This window comes from Chiloscyllium punctatum, chromosome 13, assembly GCF_047496795.1.
Source record: "Chiloscyllium punctatum isolate Juve2018m chromosome 13, sChiPun1.3, whole genome shotgun sequence".
Lineage (NCBI taxonomy): Eukaryota > Metazoa > Chordata > Chondrichthyes > Orectolobiformes > Hemiscylliidae > Chiloscyllium > Chiloscyllium punctatum.
The window spans coordinates 78701524-78718210 of record NC_092751.1 but is presented as its reverse complement, the minus strand read 5'-3'; the positions used below and the strand labels follow the sequence as shown (position 1 = coordinate 78718210).

General features: G+C 45.8%; 1 protein-coding gene across 2 annotated transcripts in view; it reads right to left on the bottom strand.

Annotated features, from left to right (window-relative positions):
- The window catches only part of LOC140484553 (primary cilium assembly protein FAM149B1-like), a 185734-nt gene that overhangs the window by 76956 nt on the left and 92091 nt on the right, over nt 1-16687 (bottom strand). For both annotated transcript variants that reach the window (XM_072582919.1, XM_072582920.1), the window contains exon 10: nt 12021-12124. In XM_072582919.1, coding sequence (XP_072439020.1) covers nt 12021-12124 — 104 coding nt within the window. The remainder of the gene's footprint in view (nt 1-12020; nt 12125-16687) is intronic.

Here is a 16687-nt window from a genome sequence, read left to right as displayed (position 1 = left end):
AAAATCTGGCAGATCGAGTATAATGTGAGAAAATGTGAAGTTGTTTGCTTTCGCAGGAAGAGGAAAAAGCAGGTTATTACTACAGAATTCTGAGATGCAAGGGGATTTAGATAGTCTGCACACAATTTATAAAATGTTAGTAAGCAGTCGGTGGGTTTGAAGTAGATATCTGTGTTGAGTTGGTTGCTAGAAATGGAGATGCAGAGATCCAGGAAGGAGAGGGGGTGGGGGTAACTGAGATGATCCAGGTGAACTTGAGGTCAGGGTGGAAGGTGTACTTGAGGCTGATGAACTGTTCAACTGTAGCACCGATACAGTCATCAATATAGTGGAGGAAAAGGTAGGGGAAAGATGCTTGTGTAACTACAAAAGATGGACTGTTCTACATACCTGAAGACGAGACAGGCATAGTTGGGGCCTCGTGGTCTGAAGGCAGTGAGAGGATTCGAAGGAGAAGTTGTTGAGGGTGAGGACCAGTTCAGCCAATTGAATGAGGAAGAAATGGAGGGCTTGGAGGCCTTTGTTATGGTGGATATGAACAGGTACTGGATGCCCATGGTGAAGATGAAATTGGCAAGAGGCTGGAAGAACACAGCAAGCCATGCAGCATCAGGAGGTGGAGAGGTCAATGTTTCGGCAGTAACCCTTCTTCAGGACTGGGGGTGGGTGTAGGGGGAGCTGCAGGGAAAGGGGTTGGTGGGGCAGGGTGGTGAAGTGGGGTTAGGTGAAGACAGGTAGAGGGTACGACCTGGTTGGTGAATGGGAGGAATGATTTTGGTTGGTGACAGGGTGGAGGGGAGGGGGATGGTCTGGGAAGCGAGTCGGGGAAAGGGAAGAGAGGTTATTTGAAGCTGGAGAACTCAATGTTGAGCCCTCCAGGCTGTAGGCTGCGCAGGCGGGAGATGAGGTGTTGTTCCTCCAATTTGCAGTGCGTTTGTTGTGGCAGTGGTGGAGGCCAAGGATGGTCATGTCAGAAAGGGAGTGGTAGGGGGAATTGAAATGAGCAGTGACTGGGAGATTTGGTCGATCCCTGCGGGCCTGGCTGCGATGCTTGGCAAACTGTTCCCTAAGTTTACGTTTAGTCCCCCCGATGTAGAGAAGACCACACTGGGAGCACCTGTTGCAGTAAACTAGGTTGGAACAAGTGAACATTTGTCTCACCTGGAAGAACTGTTTGGTGCCCTGGATGAAAGTGATGAGGGTGATGTACCAGCAGGTTTTGCACTTTTTCTGGTTGCAGGGAGAGTATCTGGGGGTTCTGGGGGAGTTGGTGGGGAGAGTGGTGCAAATCAAGTACTGTTGAAGGGAACAGTCCTTGCAGAAGGCAGAGAGGGTTGGGGAGTGGAAGATGTTCTTGGTGGTGGGGTCCAATTGGAATTGGCAGAAGTGTTTGGGGATGACGGGTGGGGTGGTAGGTGAGGACAAGGTGGACTCTGTCTTTGTTGCATTGGCGGAGGTTTAGAGCAGTGGAACAGGGAATGGAGGTGGTATGGCGGAGGGCTGTCTGGATGACAGAGGGAGGAAAAGCATGTTGTTTGAAATAGGTGGATCATGGCCGAGCGGTCTTAGCCGCTGGATTAAGGTTCTCGCCTTCACAAAGTCATGGGTTCTACTCCCCTGCTGCCTTATAGGTGGCTCAGTGGTTAGCACTGCTGCCTCACATCAGGGTCCCACGTTTGATTCCAGCCTGGGGTGACTGTCTATGTGGAGTTTGCACATTCTCCCCATGTCTGCGTGGGTTTCCTCTGGGTGCTCCGGTTTCCTCCCACGGTCACAAAGATGTGCAGGTGAATTGGCCATGCTAATGTTAGGTCAATTAGTCAGAGGCAAATGGGTCTGGGTGGGTTACTCTTCGGAGGATCAGTGTGGACTGTTTGGCCCGAAGGGCCTGTTTCCACATTGTAGGCAATCTAATCTAATTTGGGATGCTCGAGAGTGGAATGTCTTCTCGTCTGAGCAGATGCAGCAGAGGAATTGGGGAATGGGATGGAGTTCTTGTAGGATACTAGGTGGAGGGAGGAATAATCCAGGCAGTTATGAGAGTCTGTGGGCTTGTAGTAGACGTCCGTCTGCAGACTATTGCCGGAGATGGAAAGGTGAGGTCAAGAAAGGGGTGGGAGGTTTCAGAAATGGACCAAGTGAATTTGAGGGTGGGATGGAAGTTCTGTGTGAAGTTGACGAACTGTTCCAATTCAGCCCAGGTGCAGGACACTGTACCGATGCGGTCATCGATGTAAAGGTGGAAGAGTTAGGGCACCGTACCTATGTAGGTACTGAAGAGGGACTGTTCCTTATAGCCAACAAAGAGACAGGTGTAACTGGGCCCAGCTGGGTGCCCATGGCCACACCTTTGATTTGGAGCAAATGGGAGGAGTTAAAGGAAAAGTTATTGAGGGTGAAGACCAGTTTAGTGAGGCGGAGGAGGGTATTGGTGGAGGGGGACTGGATGGGTCAGTTGGAGACAAAGAAGTGGAGGTTCTGGAGGCAATCTTCTGGGGTATGGATGCATATAAGAACTGCACATCCACAGTGAAGAGAAAGAGAGGTGGAGGGGTAGGGTGCATTATAGGGGTGGATGTTTGAGGATGGAGAGCTGCTGTGCTGGCTGGCTGCAGGTCAGCAGTAATAATGAGGGGTGACCCTGGGAAATGTAGTCCGAGTCTTGCTTGTAGAGTGGGCAGAGCCAGCAGTAGAGGCGGTAACTGGAAGTCAAGGCTGGTCCGAGTGCTGTTGTCAGCAGAACCCAGGGCAGCATTGCAGGAGACATCAGGACTGGAGATGGTGGTTGCGGATGAGCACTTGGGGGTCCCAGTAGATGGTTACAGTGGCACGGATACCAATCTTGAATTGGAAGTGGCGTCCAATCCGGAAGTCACTTTGAACTGGAGAAGCCTGGTGCTGTAGGGAGTCTCCATGTGGATATTGGTGGTGGTAGCAGCGTGGGGCGGGGCCTGGAGGCAGCTGGAACCAGGGTGAAGTTTTCAAACAGGGAGTGAGTTCTCCAATTGGAGGTGAGAAGAGTAGAGCTTTGTAAACTTCCAATTTCCAACTCACCAAAAACTTTTTGTTGAGCTGGTGGATTCTCCGTTTGATGTGTTGGGTAGGCTAGAGGTTAGTAAGGTGGACAAATCCCCAGGACCGGATGGGATCTATCCCAGGTTGCTGAGGGAGGCGAGAGAAGAAATAGCTGGGGCACTGACAGATATCTTTGTGGCATCCTTAAACACAGGTGAGGTGCTGGAGAGCTGGAAGGTTGCTCATGTTGTCCTCCTGTATAAGAAGGGTAGTAGGGATATTCCCGGTAACTACAGAACAGTGAGTCTGACGTCAGTGGTGGGAAAGTTGCTGGAGAAGGTACTGAGGAATAGGATCTATTTATATTTAGAAAAGAATGGGCTTATCAGTGATAGGCAAAATGGTTTTGTGCGGGGGAGATGGTGCCTTACCAACTTAATAGAGTTCTTTGAGGAAGTGACCAAGTTGATAGATGAAGGAAGAGCTGTTGATGGCATATACATTTACTTTAGTAAGGCATTTTACAAGGTTTCCCATGGTAAACTAATGTAGAAAGTGAAGTCACGTGGTATGTAGGGTGTTTAGCTAGGGGGATAAAGAACTGGTTGAGCAACAGGAGACAGAAAGTAGTAGTTGAAGGGAGTTTCTCAACTACTATCCCAGATATACATAAATGATCTGGAAGAGGGCACTGTTGGTATGATAATACAAAGATTGGCAGAGTAGCAGAAAGGATAAGGGACTGTCAAAGAATACAGGAAAGTATAGATAGACTGGAGAGTTGGGCAGAGAAATGGCAGATGGAGTTCAATCCAGGCAAATGTGAGGTGATGCATTTTGGCAAGTCTAATTCTAGAGTGAATTATACAGTAAATGGAAGAGCCTTGGGAAATGTTGATGAGCAGAGAGATCTGGGAGTTCAGGTCCTTTGTACTCTGAGGTTGCTGCACAGGTGGATAGAGTGGTCAAGAATGCAAATGGTATGCTTGCCTTCACCGGATGGGATATTGAGTATAAGAGCTGGTAGGTCTTTAGATGTTTAGGAATTGGGCGACAGGTTTAGACAGTAGATTTGAATCGGCTCAGGCTTCGAGGGCCAAAAGGCCTGTTCCTGGACTGTAAATTTGTTTTTGTTTTTTGTAGAGGGCCTCCACATGTTGAAGAAAGGGAGGCCTTGAGCTGGGGGAGGGTTGAGGAGAGGGAATGGAGGTGCCACCTCATAGCCGAAAGGGTGTAGCAGAGAATCCGGAGAGAGAATTGATGGTGGAGGCATTAGAGGTATAGCAAGTATGGAGCATCAAAGGTGTGCCCAAATTTAGAAGGATTAAAATGTAACTGTAGGCCTTGAGGGATGAGATGGTTGCAAAGACAGCAGCTAAGGAATGTCACATGGCTGTAGTATTGAGTTTGTTTCATCGTGTGGTCAAAGAGCTGCAGGGCTGAGGAGGTCACGGCACTGTGGCAGTGAGAAAGGGACTCACTGAGTGCATAGCTGAGGGAGGCCGAGAACTTCCTCAAAAGTGGACATCCTTTGAAGAGACTTTGCAGTGGAACAAACTAGGTTAGAGACAAAGAAAACTGCAGATGCTGGAATCCAAAACAGATAGGTAGGAGGTTGGAAGAATACAGCAAGTCAGGCAGCATCAGGAAGTGGAGAAGTCGATGTTTTGGGTGTAACCCTTCTTCAGAATTGGGGGTGTGTCCACTCAACACCTGTTCGGATGAGGAGACATTCCATTAGCGAGAATCCCAAATGTCCACCTATTTCAAACAATGTGCTTTTCCTCTGTCTGTCATCCAGACAGCTCTCCACCATGCCACCTCCATTCCCCGTTCCACTACACTAAAACACCTCCCCAACGCAATAAATTCAGAGACCCCTTGTCCTCACGTATCACCCTACCAGTCTCCGCATCCAACACATCACCCTTAAACACTTTGGCCAAAACTAACTATACCCCACCACCAAGAACATCTTCCCCTCCCCACTCCCTCTGCCTTCCACAAGGACCGTTCCCTTCAACACTTCTTGACTTGCGTCACTCCATCCACCAAATCCGCCGAACTCCCAGGTACCCTCCCCTGCAATCGGAAAAGATGCAAAACCTGCCAGTTTGCTAGCCCCCCACCCACCTCCATCCAGGGCCCGAAACAGTTCTTCCAGGTGAGACAAAGGTTCACCTGCCTCTCTTTCAACCTAGTTTACTGCATCAGGTGCTCCCAATGTAGTCTTCTCTACATCAGGGAGACCGAATGTAAACTTAGGGTGTGGCACACCAAGCATCACAGCTGGGTTCGCAGGGGCCAACCAGACCCCCCCAGTCACCACCCATTTCAATTCCCCCAACCACTTCCTTTCCGACATGATCATCCTTGGCCTCCTCCACTGCCCCAGCGAACCACACCAAACATTGGAGGAACGACACCTCATCGTGTTATGGAACTGGAGCTGGAGCTGGATGAACTTCGGATCATTCAGGAGTCAAAGGAGTTGAAGGAGTTATAGGGAGGTAGTTACTCCACAGCTACATGAAGAAGGTAGACGGTATACCGTTGGGAGTAGAAAAGGGATGTCCTATGGTGGTTCCTCTCAACAAGTATATTGTTGCGGGGGGCTACTTACCAGGGGTAAGCCATGGGGCACAGATCTCTGGCACAGAGTCTGTCCCTGTTGCTCAGAGGGGAAGGGGGAAGAGGAGCAGAGCTTTAAACATTGGGGACTCCATAGTTAGAGGGACAGATAGGAGGTTTTGTGGAACGAGAGACACTCACGATTGGTGTGCTGCCTCCCAGGTGTCAGGGCTCGTGATGACTCTTACTGTGTTTTCAGGATCCTCGAGGGGGAGGGGAGCATAGGCACTAACGACATAGGTAGGAAGAACGGTGGGGATCTAAGGCAGAAATTCAGGGAGCTAGGGTGGAAGCTGAGAGCTAGAACAAACAGAGTCGTTATCTCTGGTTTGTTACCTGAGCCACATGCTAGTGAAGCAAGGAAGAGGGAGAGAGCAGAGCTGAACACGTGGCTGCAGGGATGGTGCAGGAGGGAGGGTTTTGGATTAGATCAGATTACCTACAGTGTGGAAACAGGCCCTTTGGCCCAATCAATCCACATCGACCCTCCGAAGAGTAACCCAACCAAAACCCATTTCCCTCTAACTAATGCACCTAACATTATGGGCAATTTAGCATGGCCAATTCACCTGACCCACACATCTTTGGACTATGGGAGGAAACTGGAGCACCCGGAGGAAACCCATGCAGACATGGGGAGAATGTGTAAACTCCACACAGACAGTTGCCCGAGGCTGGAATTGAACCTGGGACCCTGCTGCTGTGAGGCAGCAGTGCTAACCACTGAGACACCGTGCTACCCCAATTCTTGGATAAATGGAGCCCTTTCTGGGAAAGGTAGGACCTCCACAAACAGGATGGTCTTCACCTGAACCAGAGGGGCACTAATATCCTGGGGGGGAAATTTGCTAATGCTCTTCAGGGGTGGGGGGTGTGTTTAAACTAATGCAGCAGGTGGATGGGAACCTGAATTGTAGTTCCAGTGTACAGGAGGTTGTGGGTAGTGATAGGTTTACAAGGTTGCAACAGGATACAGCAATCAGGATGTTGGTTTGAAATGTGTGTACTTCAATGCCAGGAGCATCTGGAATAAGATGAACTTGCAGCATGGGTTGATACCTGGGATTTCGATGTTGTGGCCATTTCACAGACATGACTAGAGGAGGGACAGGAATGGTTGTTGCAGATTCTGGGATTTAGATGTTTCAGTAAGAACAAAGAAGATGGTAAAAAGATGGTAAAATCTTGTCGAACGCCTTACTGAAGTCCATGTAGGTCAACTCTACCGCTCTGCCCTCATTGTTAATCAAGGATAGTATTACAGCAGCTGAGGTAACTTTTGAGGACTCATCCACTGAAGTAGTTTGGGCTGAGGTTAGAAACTGGAAAGGGGAGGTCACCCTGTTGGGAGTTTTCTACAGACCTCCAAATTGTTCCAGGGATGTAGAGGAAAGGATAGCAAAGATGATTCTCGATTGGAGCAAGAGTAACAGGGTAGTTGTTGTAGGGACTTTAACTTCCCCAATACTGATTGGGAATACTATAGTTCAAGTAGTTTAGATGGGTCAGTTTTTGTTCAATGTGTACAGGAGGGTTTCCTGACACAGTATATAGACAGGCCAACAAAGGGAGATGCCATATTGGATTTGGTACTGGGAAATGAACCAGTCAGGTGTTAGATTTGGAGGTAGGTGAGCACTTTGGCGATAGTGATCATAATTTGGTTGTTTACAATAGCAATGGGCAGGGTTAGGTATATACCACAGGAAAAGAGGTATAACTGGGGGAAAGGCAGTTATGGTGCGATTAGGCAAGAGTTAGGATGCATAGGATGGGGAAGGAAATTGCAGGGGATGGACACAATTGAAATGTGGAGCTTATTCAAAGAACAGCTACTGCGGGTCCTTGATAAGTATATACCTATCAGACAGGGAGGTAATTGTCAAGAGACTCATAGAGTCATAGAGATGTACCGCATGGAAACAGACCCTTCAGTCTAACCCATCCATGCTGACCAGATATACCAACCCAATTTAGTCAAACCTCGGCCCATATCCCTCCAAACCCTTCCTATTCAAATACCCATCCAAATGCCTTTTATATGTTGCAATTGTACCAGCGTCCACACTTCCATACATGTGTCCCACCTCTGTGTAAAAAAGTTGCCCCTCAGGTCTCTCTTATATTTTCCCCCCTCTCACCCTAATACTATGCCCTCTAGTTCTGGACTCTAATATCTCAGGGAAAAGAATTTGTCTATTTATCCTATCCATGCCCCTCATAATTTTGTAAACCTCTATAAGGTCACCACTCAGCCTCTGACACTCCAGGGAAAAAAGTCCCAGCCTGTTCAGCCTCTCCTTATAACTCAAATCTCCAACCCTGGCAGGATTTGATAGGAACGAGACCAGAATTGCACGCAATATTCTAACAATGGCCTAACCAATGTCCTGTATAGCTGCAACACGACCTCCCAACTCATGTACTCAATACTCTGACCAATAAAAGAAAGCATACCGAATGCCTTCTTCACTATCCTATCTACCTGCAATTCCACTTTCAAGGAGCTATGAACCTGCACTCCAAGGTTTCTTTGCTCAGCAACACTCCCTAAGGCCTTACCATTAAGTGGAAAAGTGCTGCTAAGATTTGCTTTCCCAAAACGCAGCACCTTGCATTTATCTCAATTAAACTCCATCTGGTCAAGATCCTGTTGTAATCTGAGGTAACCTTCTTCGCAGTCCACTACACCTCCAATTTTGGTGTCATCTGCAAACGTACTAACTGTATCTCTTATGCTCGCATCCAAATCATTTATGTAAATGGCAAAAAGTAGAGGACCTTGTGGCACTCCACTGGTCACAGGCCTCCAGTCTGAAAAACAACCCTCCACCACCACCCTCTGTCTTCTACCTTTGAGCCAGTTCTGTATCCAAATGGCTAGTTCTCCCTGTATTCTGTGAGATCTAACCTTGCTAAGCAGTCTCCCATGGTGAACCTTGTCGAACGCCTTACTGAAGTCCATACAGATCACATCTACTGCTCTGCCCTCATCAATCCTCTTTGTTACTTCTTCAAAAAAACATGGTTTACTAAAGAAGCTGAAGCTCTTGTCAAGAGGAAGAGGATGTCAGGATGACGCATGAAGGCTGAGAGTTATAAGTTAGCCAGAAAAGATCTAAAGGGAGGGCTAAGAATAGCCAGGAGGGAAATGAGAGGTTGTTAGCGGATAGGATCAAGGAAAACCCTAAGGCCTTCAATAGGTGTAACTACAATAAAAGAATGACTAGAGTAAGATTAGGACCAATCAAAGATAGGAGTGGAAAGTTGTGTGTGGAATCTGAGGACATTGGAGAAGCATTTAATGAATACTTTTTGTCAGTTTTTCGTCAGTAGTGAGAAGATGGAGATACAGGCTACAAGATTAGTTGGGGCTGAGGTTGATAAAGAGGAGGGTTTGGCAATTTTGGAAGATCTGAAAATAGATAAGCCCCCGAGGCTGGATGGGATTTATCCTTGGATCCTCTGGGAAGCCAGGGAAGAGATTGCAGAGCCTTTAGCTTCGATCTTTATGTCATCATTGTCGAAAGGAGTAATGGCAAAAGACTGGACGATAACAAATGTTCCCTTGTTTGAGAAATGGGGTCAGGACAACCCTGGTAATTATAGGCCAGTGAGCTTTATTTTGGTTGTGGGTAAGATGTTGGCAAAGGTAATAAGAGATATGATTTATAATAATCTGGAAAGGAATAACTTGATTAGGGATAGTCAACACGGTTTTGTAAAGAGTAGGTCGTGCCTCACAAACCTTATTGAGTTCTTCAAGAAAGTGACAGAACAGGTGGATGAAAGTAAGGTGGTTGATGTGGTGTGTATGGGCTACAGTAAGGCGTTTGATAAGGTTCCACATGGTAGGCTATTGCACAAAATAAGGAGTTACAAGATTGAAGGTGATTTAGCGGTTTGGATCAGAAATTGGCTAGCTGACAGAAGACAGATGGGAAATGTTAATCCTGGAGTTCAGTTACAGTGGTGTGCCACAAGGATCTGTTCTGGGGCCACTGTTGTTTGTCATTTTTACAAATGATCTGGATGTGGGCGTAGAAGGATGGGTTAGTAAATTTGTGGATGACACGAAGGTAGGCAGAGTTATAGATAATGCCGAAGGATGTTGTGGGTGCACATAGATAAGATGCAGAGCTGAACTGAGAAGTGGCAAATGGATTTTAATACAGAAAAGTGTGAGGTAGTTCACTTCGGATAAGTAACAGGAATGCAGAGTACTCAGGTAATGGTAAAATTCTTGGCAGTGAAGATGAACAGAGAGATCTCAGTGTTCAGGTGCATAAATCCTGGAAAGTTGCCTCCCAGGTTGATAGGGTCATTAAGAAGGGGTTTGAGTGTGTTGGCGTGTGTTGGCATTTGAGTTTCGGAGCCATGAGGTCATGCTTCAGCTCTACAAGACACTGGTAAGACCGCACTTGGAGTATTGTGTGCAGTTCTGTCACCACATTATAGGAACGATGTGGAAGCTTTGGAAAAGATTCAGAAGAGATTTACTAGAATGTTGCCTGTTATGGAAGGAAAGTCTTACAAGGAAAGGCTGAGGGAACTGAGGCTGTTTTTGTTGGAGACAAGAAGGTTGAGAGGTGACTTAATTGAGACTCATAATTTAATCAGAAAGTTAGATAGGGTGGACAGTGAGAGCCTTTTTCTTTGGATGGTGAAGGCTAACTCGAGGGGACATAGCTTTAAATAGATTTAGGACCGATATCGGGGTAGTTTCTTTACTCAGACAGTAGTAGGGGCATGCCTGCAACAGCAGTAGACTCACTAACGTTATGGGCATTTAAATGGGCATTGGACATTCATATGGATGATAATGCAATTGTGTCAGTAAGATGGACATCACATTATTTTCATAGGTCGGTGCAACATCGAGGGCTGAAGGGCCTGTACTGCGTTGTAACTTTCTATTTCTATCTCCCGCCTGGGCAGCCTACAGCCCGGAGGACTAAACATCAAGTTCTCCAATTTCAAATAACCTCCCTTCCAAGCCCCGACTCCCTTCCGAGCCCCTCCCCATCCCTTCCAATGCTCCCTGCCACCAACCGGATTCATTCCTCCCATTGACCAATCAGGTTGTACCCTTTACTTGCCTTCACCTATCCCCATTTCACCACCTTTCCCTCCCCACTCCCTTTCACTGCAGGTTCCCCTACACCCACTTCCAGTCCTGAAGAGAGGTTACACCCGATATGTTGACTTCTCCATCTCCTGATGCTGCCTCGCTTTGTGTGTTCTTCTGGGCTTCTGCCTGTCTTTGGATTCCAGCATCTGAAGTTTTTTTGTCCCTAACCATTTTTGTCTCAAACCATGGTGAAGATGAGGTATTGGGCTCTCCTGCTCCTCCTTCCAGCACCAGACCTTTTGACTCTGATCTCCAGCATCTGCAGTCCGCACTTTCATGAAATTTGCTGATGACACCACCGTAGTCAATCGGATCTCAAACAACGAGACAGAGTTTTGGAAAGAAATATAGAGCTTAGTGTCATGGGAAAAGTCAAAGCGAAGGAGCCGGTCATCGACTTCAGGAAGTGGAGTGGAGGACATGTGCCTGTCTGGATCAATGGTGCTGAGGTAGGGAAAGTTGACAGCTTCAAGTTCCGAGGAGTAAATATCACCAACAATCTAACCTAGTCCATCCACATTGACACTGCAGTCAAGAAAGCATAGCAATACCTCTACTTCCTTAGGAGGCTAAGAAAATTCGGCATGTCCACAATGAGTCTTAGCAATTTTTTATAGATGTACTATAGAAAGCATCACAGTTTGGTATGGCAACTGCTCTGCCCTAGACTGCAAGAAATTACAGAGAGTTGAGAATGCAGCCCAGTCTGTTAGGAAAACATTCCTTCTGTCTTGATGCTTGTTTCTTCTTCTTGCTTGTGCCTTGGGAAAGCAGCTATGATTATACTCTCTTCTACCAGGCAGATGATACAAATGTTTGAAGACAGATTCAAGGTTAGCTTCTTCCTATCTTTATCAGACTGAAGAACGGACTTCTTATATTTTAGAGTTGATTTTCTCTCCACTTTCTCTGTAGCTGTAACACTATTTTCTGCATTCCGTTCTATTACCCTGATATATTTATATAAGGTATGATTTAATTGGACAGCATGCAAAACAATACTTTCATTGTATCTCAATAACCATGACAATAATAAATGAAATCTAATATGGAAAGTGTGTGAGCAAATGTTATTGAGATGATCCGCCATGTCATAGAATGGCATGAACAAAAACAGAAGCTGCTGGAAAAGCTCAGCATCTGTGAAGCGGAGTCAGTTAATGTTTTGAAGCTGGTGACCCTTCCTCATAGGACATCAAGATAATAAACTAACAGCAAAGCTCACTGCAACAACAGTACTTACTGAATCTTCCCAGATAATGAAGTGCTTCGCTGATGAAAGGGAATCCCTTGGATCTGCAAACTACTTGGCCTGCTCTGTACTGCTCCAGAGTATGCTTGCTGAACCTGCATGCCAATGAAATAATTCAGATTCCAACAACAAAATAAATTTATGTAATAAATTTATGTCAAAAGATTTCCATGATGATCCAGAATGTCAATCAGACAAAAAAAATACACCAAATTGTTGAGACTGGAAGGATGTTAGCCAGGTGGATCTCACAGAATGAGTTCCCTGATTGGGGCTCTTAATCTGGTCCAATCATGAAGTCCTGGCTGACAGATATAAACAGGAGGGTCAGAGGTTCTGCTCACTACAGGAACTGGCTTTGTGCTAACTGGGTTAGTGTTATGTATCATGCACGTGTAAATAAAGGTGACTTGGTGACGGGGTACTGGTCTTTGTGGAGTTATTTCAGTGGTGACAAGCGTGGGATATAGCCTAAAAAGATTCGCTCATAACAGTTGTCTTTGAGTTAGAGGTAAGCATTTCTGGCATCATGCTGCTATTTGTGAAGCTTGACTCATTCAATGCTGTACTCGAAGACTGGGCTCAGTATGAGCAAAGAATGCATTTTCTTTGGGCAAATGACATTGCACAGATGTAAAGCAATGAGTAATTCTCCTGACAGTGGGTAGACCCAGAGCTATTTTGGTTGTTAGAAGCCTAATTTGCCCGGAGGCATCTGATACTAAAACGTTTCAAGAGTTGATGGATTTAGCAAAAGAATATTTGCTAAATCCCCCACTAATTCTAAGACACTATCGGTTTTACTCAACAGTTCAAGAACTGGGGAGCCCATATCAGTATTTTTGACAAGGTTAAGATGAATGCCCACTTGGATATGTGGGATTAATGATGTGATCATGCAAAATCATCTACTAGCTGAAGCCCAACTGTAATTCAAACAAGCTTTGTTGTCAGAAAAGACAGTAAGTTGAGCATAGAACATGCAATAGTACAGCATCCGACAGGCTCTTTGGACCTTGATGTTGTGCCGACCTTTTATTCTCCTCTAAGATCGAACTAACCTACATTTTACTATCATCCATGTACCTATCCAAGAATCGCTTAAATGGCCCTAATCTACTACCACTGCTGGCATTGCATTCCATGCACCCACAACTCCTACCTCTGACATGGGATATGGATCCCGCTGCTAATGAAAGCCACAACACCATACACCTTCTTAACAATCCTTATCAACTTGAGTGGCAACTTGGAGCGATCTATGGATGTGGACTCCAAGATCCCTCTGTTCTTCCACAGTGCCAAGAATCCTGCCTTTAACCCTATAATCTGTATTCAAATTTGACCTTCCAAAATAAATTACTTCACACTTTTCCAGTGAACCCCAACTGCAATTTGTTAGCCCAGCTCCGCATCCATATCCCATTGCATCTGACCACAGCCTTCCACACTACCCACAACTCCACGTCATTAGTGAACTTACTAACCCAGCCTTCCACTTCCTCATCCAAGTCATTTATAAAAATCATAAAGAGCAGAGATCCCAGAACAGATCCCTGTGGAGCATCACTGGTCACTGAGCTCTCGGTTGAATACTTTCAATCTACTACCACTTTCTGTCTTCTATGGGCCAGCCAATTCTGTATCCAGACAGCCAAACATACAGACAGTCCCATGCCGCCGTACTTTCTGAAAGAGTTTATCATAGGGAGCCTTATCAAATACCTTACTAAAATCCATACACACCACATCCACTATTCTACCTTCATCAATGTGTTTTGTCACATCATCAAAGAAGTCGATAAGGCTTGTGAGGCATGCCCTGCCCCTCACAAATTCATGCTATCTATCACTAATCAAACTATACTTTTTCAAACAATCATAAAGCCTAGCTCTCAGAATCCTCTCCAACAATTTGCTCACCACAGATGTAAGACTGACTGGTCTGAAATTCCCAGGGTTATCCCTGTTCTGTTTTTTTGAACAAGGGAATAGCATTTGCCATCCTGCATTCATTTGGTACTACTCCAGTGAATAGTGGGGATGCAAACAGCATCGCCAAAGGTGCAGCAATCCCTTGCTCACTTCCCGTAGTAATCTTCGGTGTATTCCGTTGGGCCCTGGGGACTTATCTAAGTTCATGTTTTTCAAAATTTGTAGCACATCCTCTTTCTTAACATCAGCCTCTTCCAGCATATCAGTCTGTTTCACACCATCTTCACAAACAACAACAACTGCAGCAAAACATTAATTAAGTATCTCTGCTACTGCCTCCTGGCTCAGGTTCCATCCACTATCCCTGAATGGCCCTGCCCTCACTCTGGCCATCCTGTTGTTCCTCACGTAAGTGCAGAATGCCTTGAGGTTTTCCTTAACCCTACTTGCCAAAGCTTTTTCATGCCCCCTCCTAGCTCTCCTCAATCCATTCTTCCTGGCAACCTTGTAACCCTGGTAAAAACAATGACTGCAGATGCTGAAAATCAAATACTGGATTAGTGGTGCTGGAAGAGCACAGCAGTTCAGGCAGCATCCAACGAGCAGCGAAATCAACGTTTCGGGCAAAAGCCCTTCATCAGGAATAAAGGAGGGCTTTTGTCCGAAACGTTGATTTCGCTGCTCGTTGGATGCTGCCTGAACTGCTGTGCTCTTCCAGCACCACTAATCCAACCTTGTAACCCTCCACAGCGCTGTCTGATCCTTACCTTCTCAACCCTAAGTAAGCTTCCTTCTTCCTTTTAATAAAAGATCCACATCTCTTGTCATCCAACGTTCCTTCACCCTACCATCCCTTCCTATCCAGCACTCGCACAAAGTGCTCCCTAAACAACCTCTACATTTCTGTCATGCATGCCCCTGAGAATATCTGGTCCCAATTTATGCTCCACAGTTCCTGCCTAAAGCATTGTGGAACTTGCCCCGATTAAATACTTTCCCATACTGTCTGCTTCTATCCTTCTCCATGACTATAGTAAAGGTCAGGGAGTTGTGATCACTATCACCTAAATGCTCTCCCACTAACAGACGTGACACCTGACCTGGTTCATTGCCAAGCACAAAATCCAATATGGCCTCCCCTCTTAGTTGGCCTATCCACATATTGAGTCAGGAATCCTTCCTGGACACACCTGACAAAATCTGCTCCATCCAAACTATTTGCACTAAAGAGGTTCCAATCAATATTAGTGAAATTGAAGTCACCCATGACAACTATCCTGTTAGTTTTGCGCATTTCCAAAATCTGCCTTCCAATCTGCTACCTCTTTTAGCTTCCAACCTAACTCCCAATACCGTCTTTTCAGGTCCTCATCTGTTTTGCTAGCTATGTCATTGGTATCGATGCGTACCACGACCTCTGGCTGCTGGGTGCTAAGATGAAGGCCAGGTTACATAACAATTCAGCAACTCAAGGTAAGACCTAAACTTGTGACAGATGTGGGAGCTGGAGCACCTTTGATCACCCTCACTTTACGCTCCAAAACGTCTTGTCGACACTGTAGCCCAAGTAGGTGGCTTGGGATGCCTGGAGCACAAATTTTTCCTGCTTAATGCATACCTCTATCTTGGGGAAATATTTAAGCACTATTTCAAAGTTCTCTAAATATTCTTTTTTGGTCTTCTTGGGTATTAGCTTGTCACCCCTATAAATAGCAACCTGGGGTTGACTTTGTAAATTGTTCTCCATCATCCATTGGAAAAAAGCACGGGCTGATGATAGCCGAAAAGGAAGTCTCTTATGTTGGTATAAACTCTTGCGGATATTAATTGTAGCATACTTCTGGGAATCCTCCTCTAATCATAATTGTAACATATAAGATCACCATGGCCCCTATGATAGTCCCTCAATCACCCTGAAAAACGTTTTGAGTATATAATTTGGACTTCACTGAGACAGCTATTTTCTAATTGAAAAGTATCAAGTTCAATCTTTCTCAGCCAATTTCACCACATCAAGTTTGGGCCCAATTCTTTTACAGGTAACTGAACCAGCTGCTTCTCATAAGAGACAAAAAAACTGCAGATGCTGGAATCCAATGTAAACAAGCAGGAGGCTTGAAGAACACAGCAAGCCAGGCAGCATGAGGAAGTGAAGGTGTCAATGTTTCAGGTGTAACCCTTCTTCAGGACTTCTCCACCTCCTCATGCTGCTTGACTTGCTGTGTTCTATAAGAGACTTCAACCAAACGTGGACCTTTAATCTGAAAAGGTTTCCCAGAGTAGATTCTCAGCCTGGCTGAAGTCTTAAGCAAATTTAAGAGCTGATGTCCAGACAAATTTTGATAAAGTCTGGTTCCTTAACCACGCCATGCTGGTATAGACCTCCATTAGAACTGAGTGACCATTTAGCCAGATGTTTATTTTGATTATTTCTGACTTGGATGTGCTAAACAATTTACATGTTCCAAACCAGCTATAGATGGACTTTCCAGAATGTGGACTCTCCTGGATTCTGGCCTATGAGTTCTCTCAGTCAATTCAGGCCTGGTGGAAGTCTTTTGCTGTCTCGTGTCTGTATGTCAGCAGCAATTATCATGGCCTGCTAGCCCAGATCCGAGAGAAACGTTTAATCATTTGGCCAAGGCTTGGCCTTGTTTTTGAGGATTTGCTGTGGACTGACCTAGGATCCCAAAGTTCAGGAGAGGTCCTGATTGAGGCTGTGC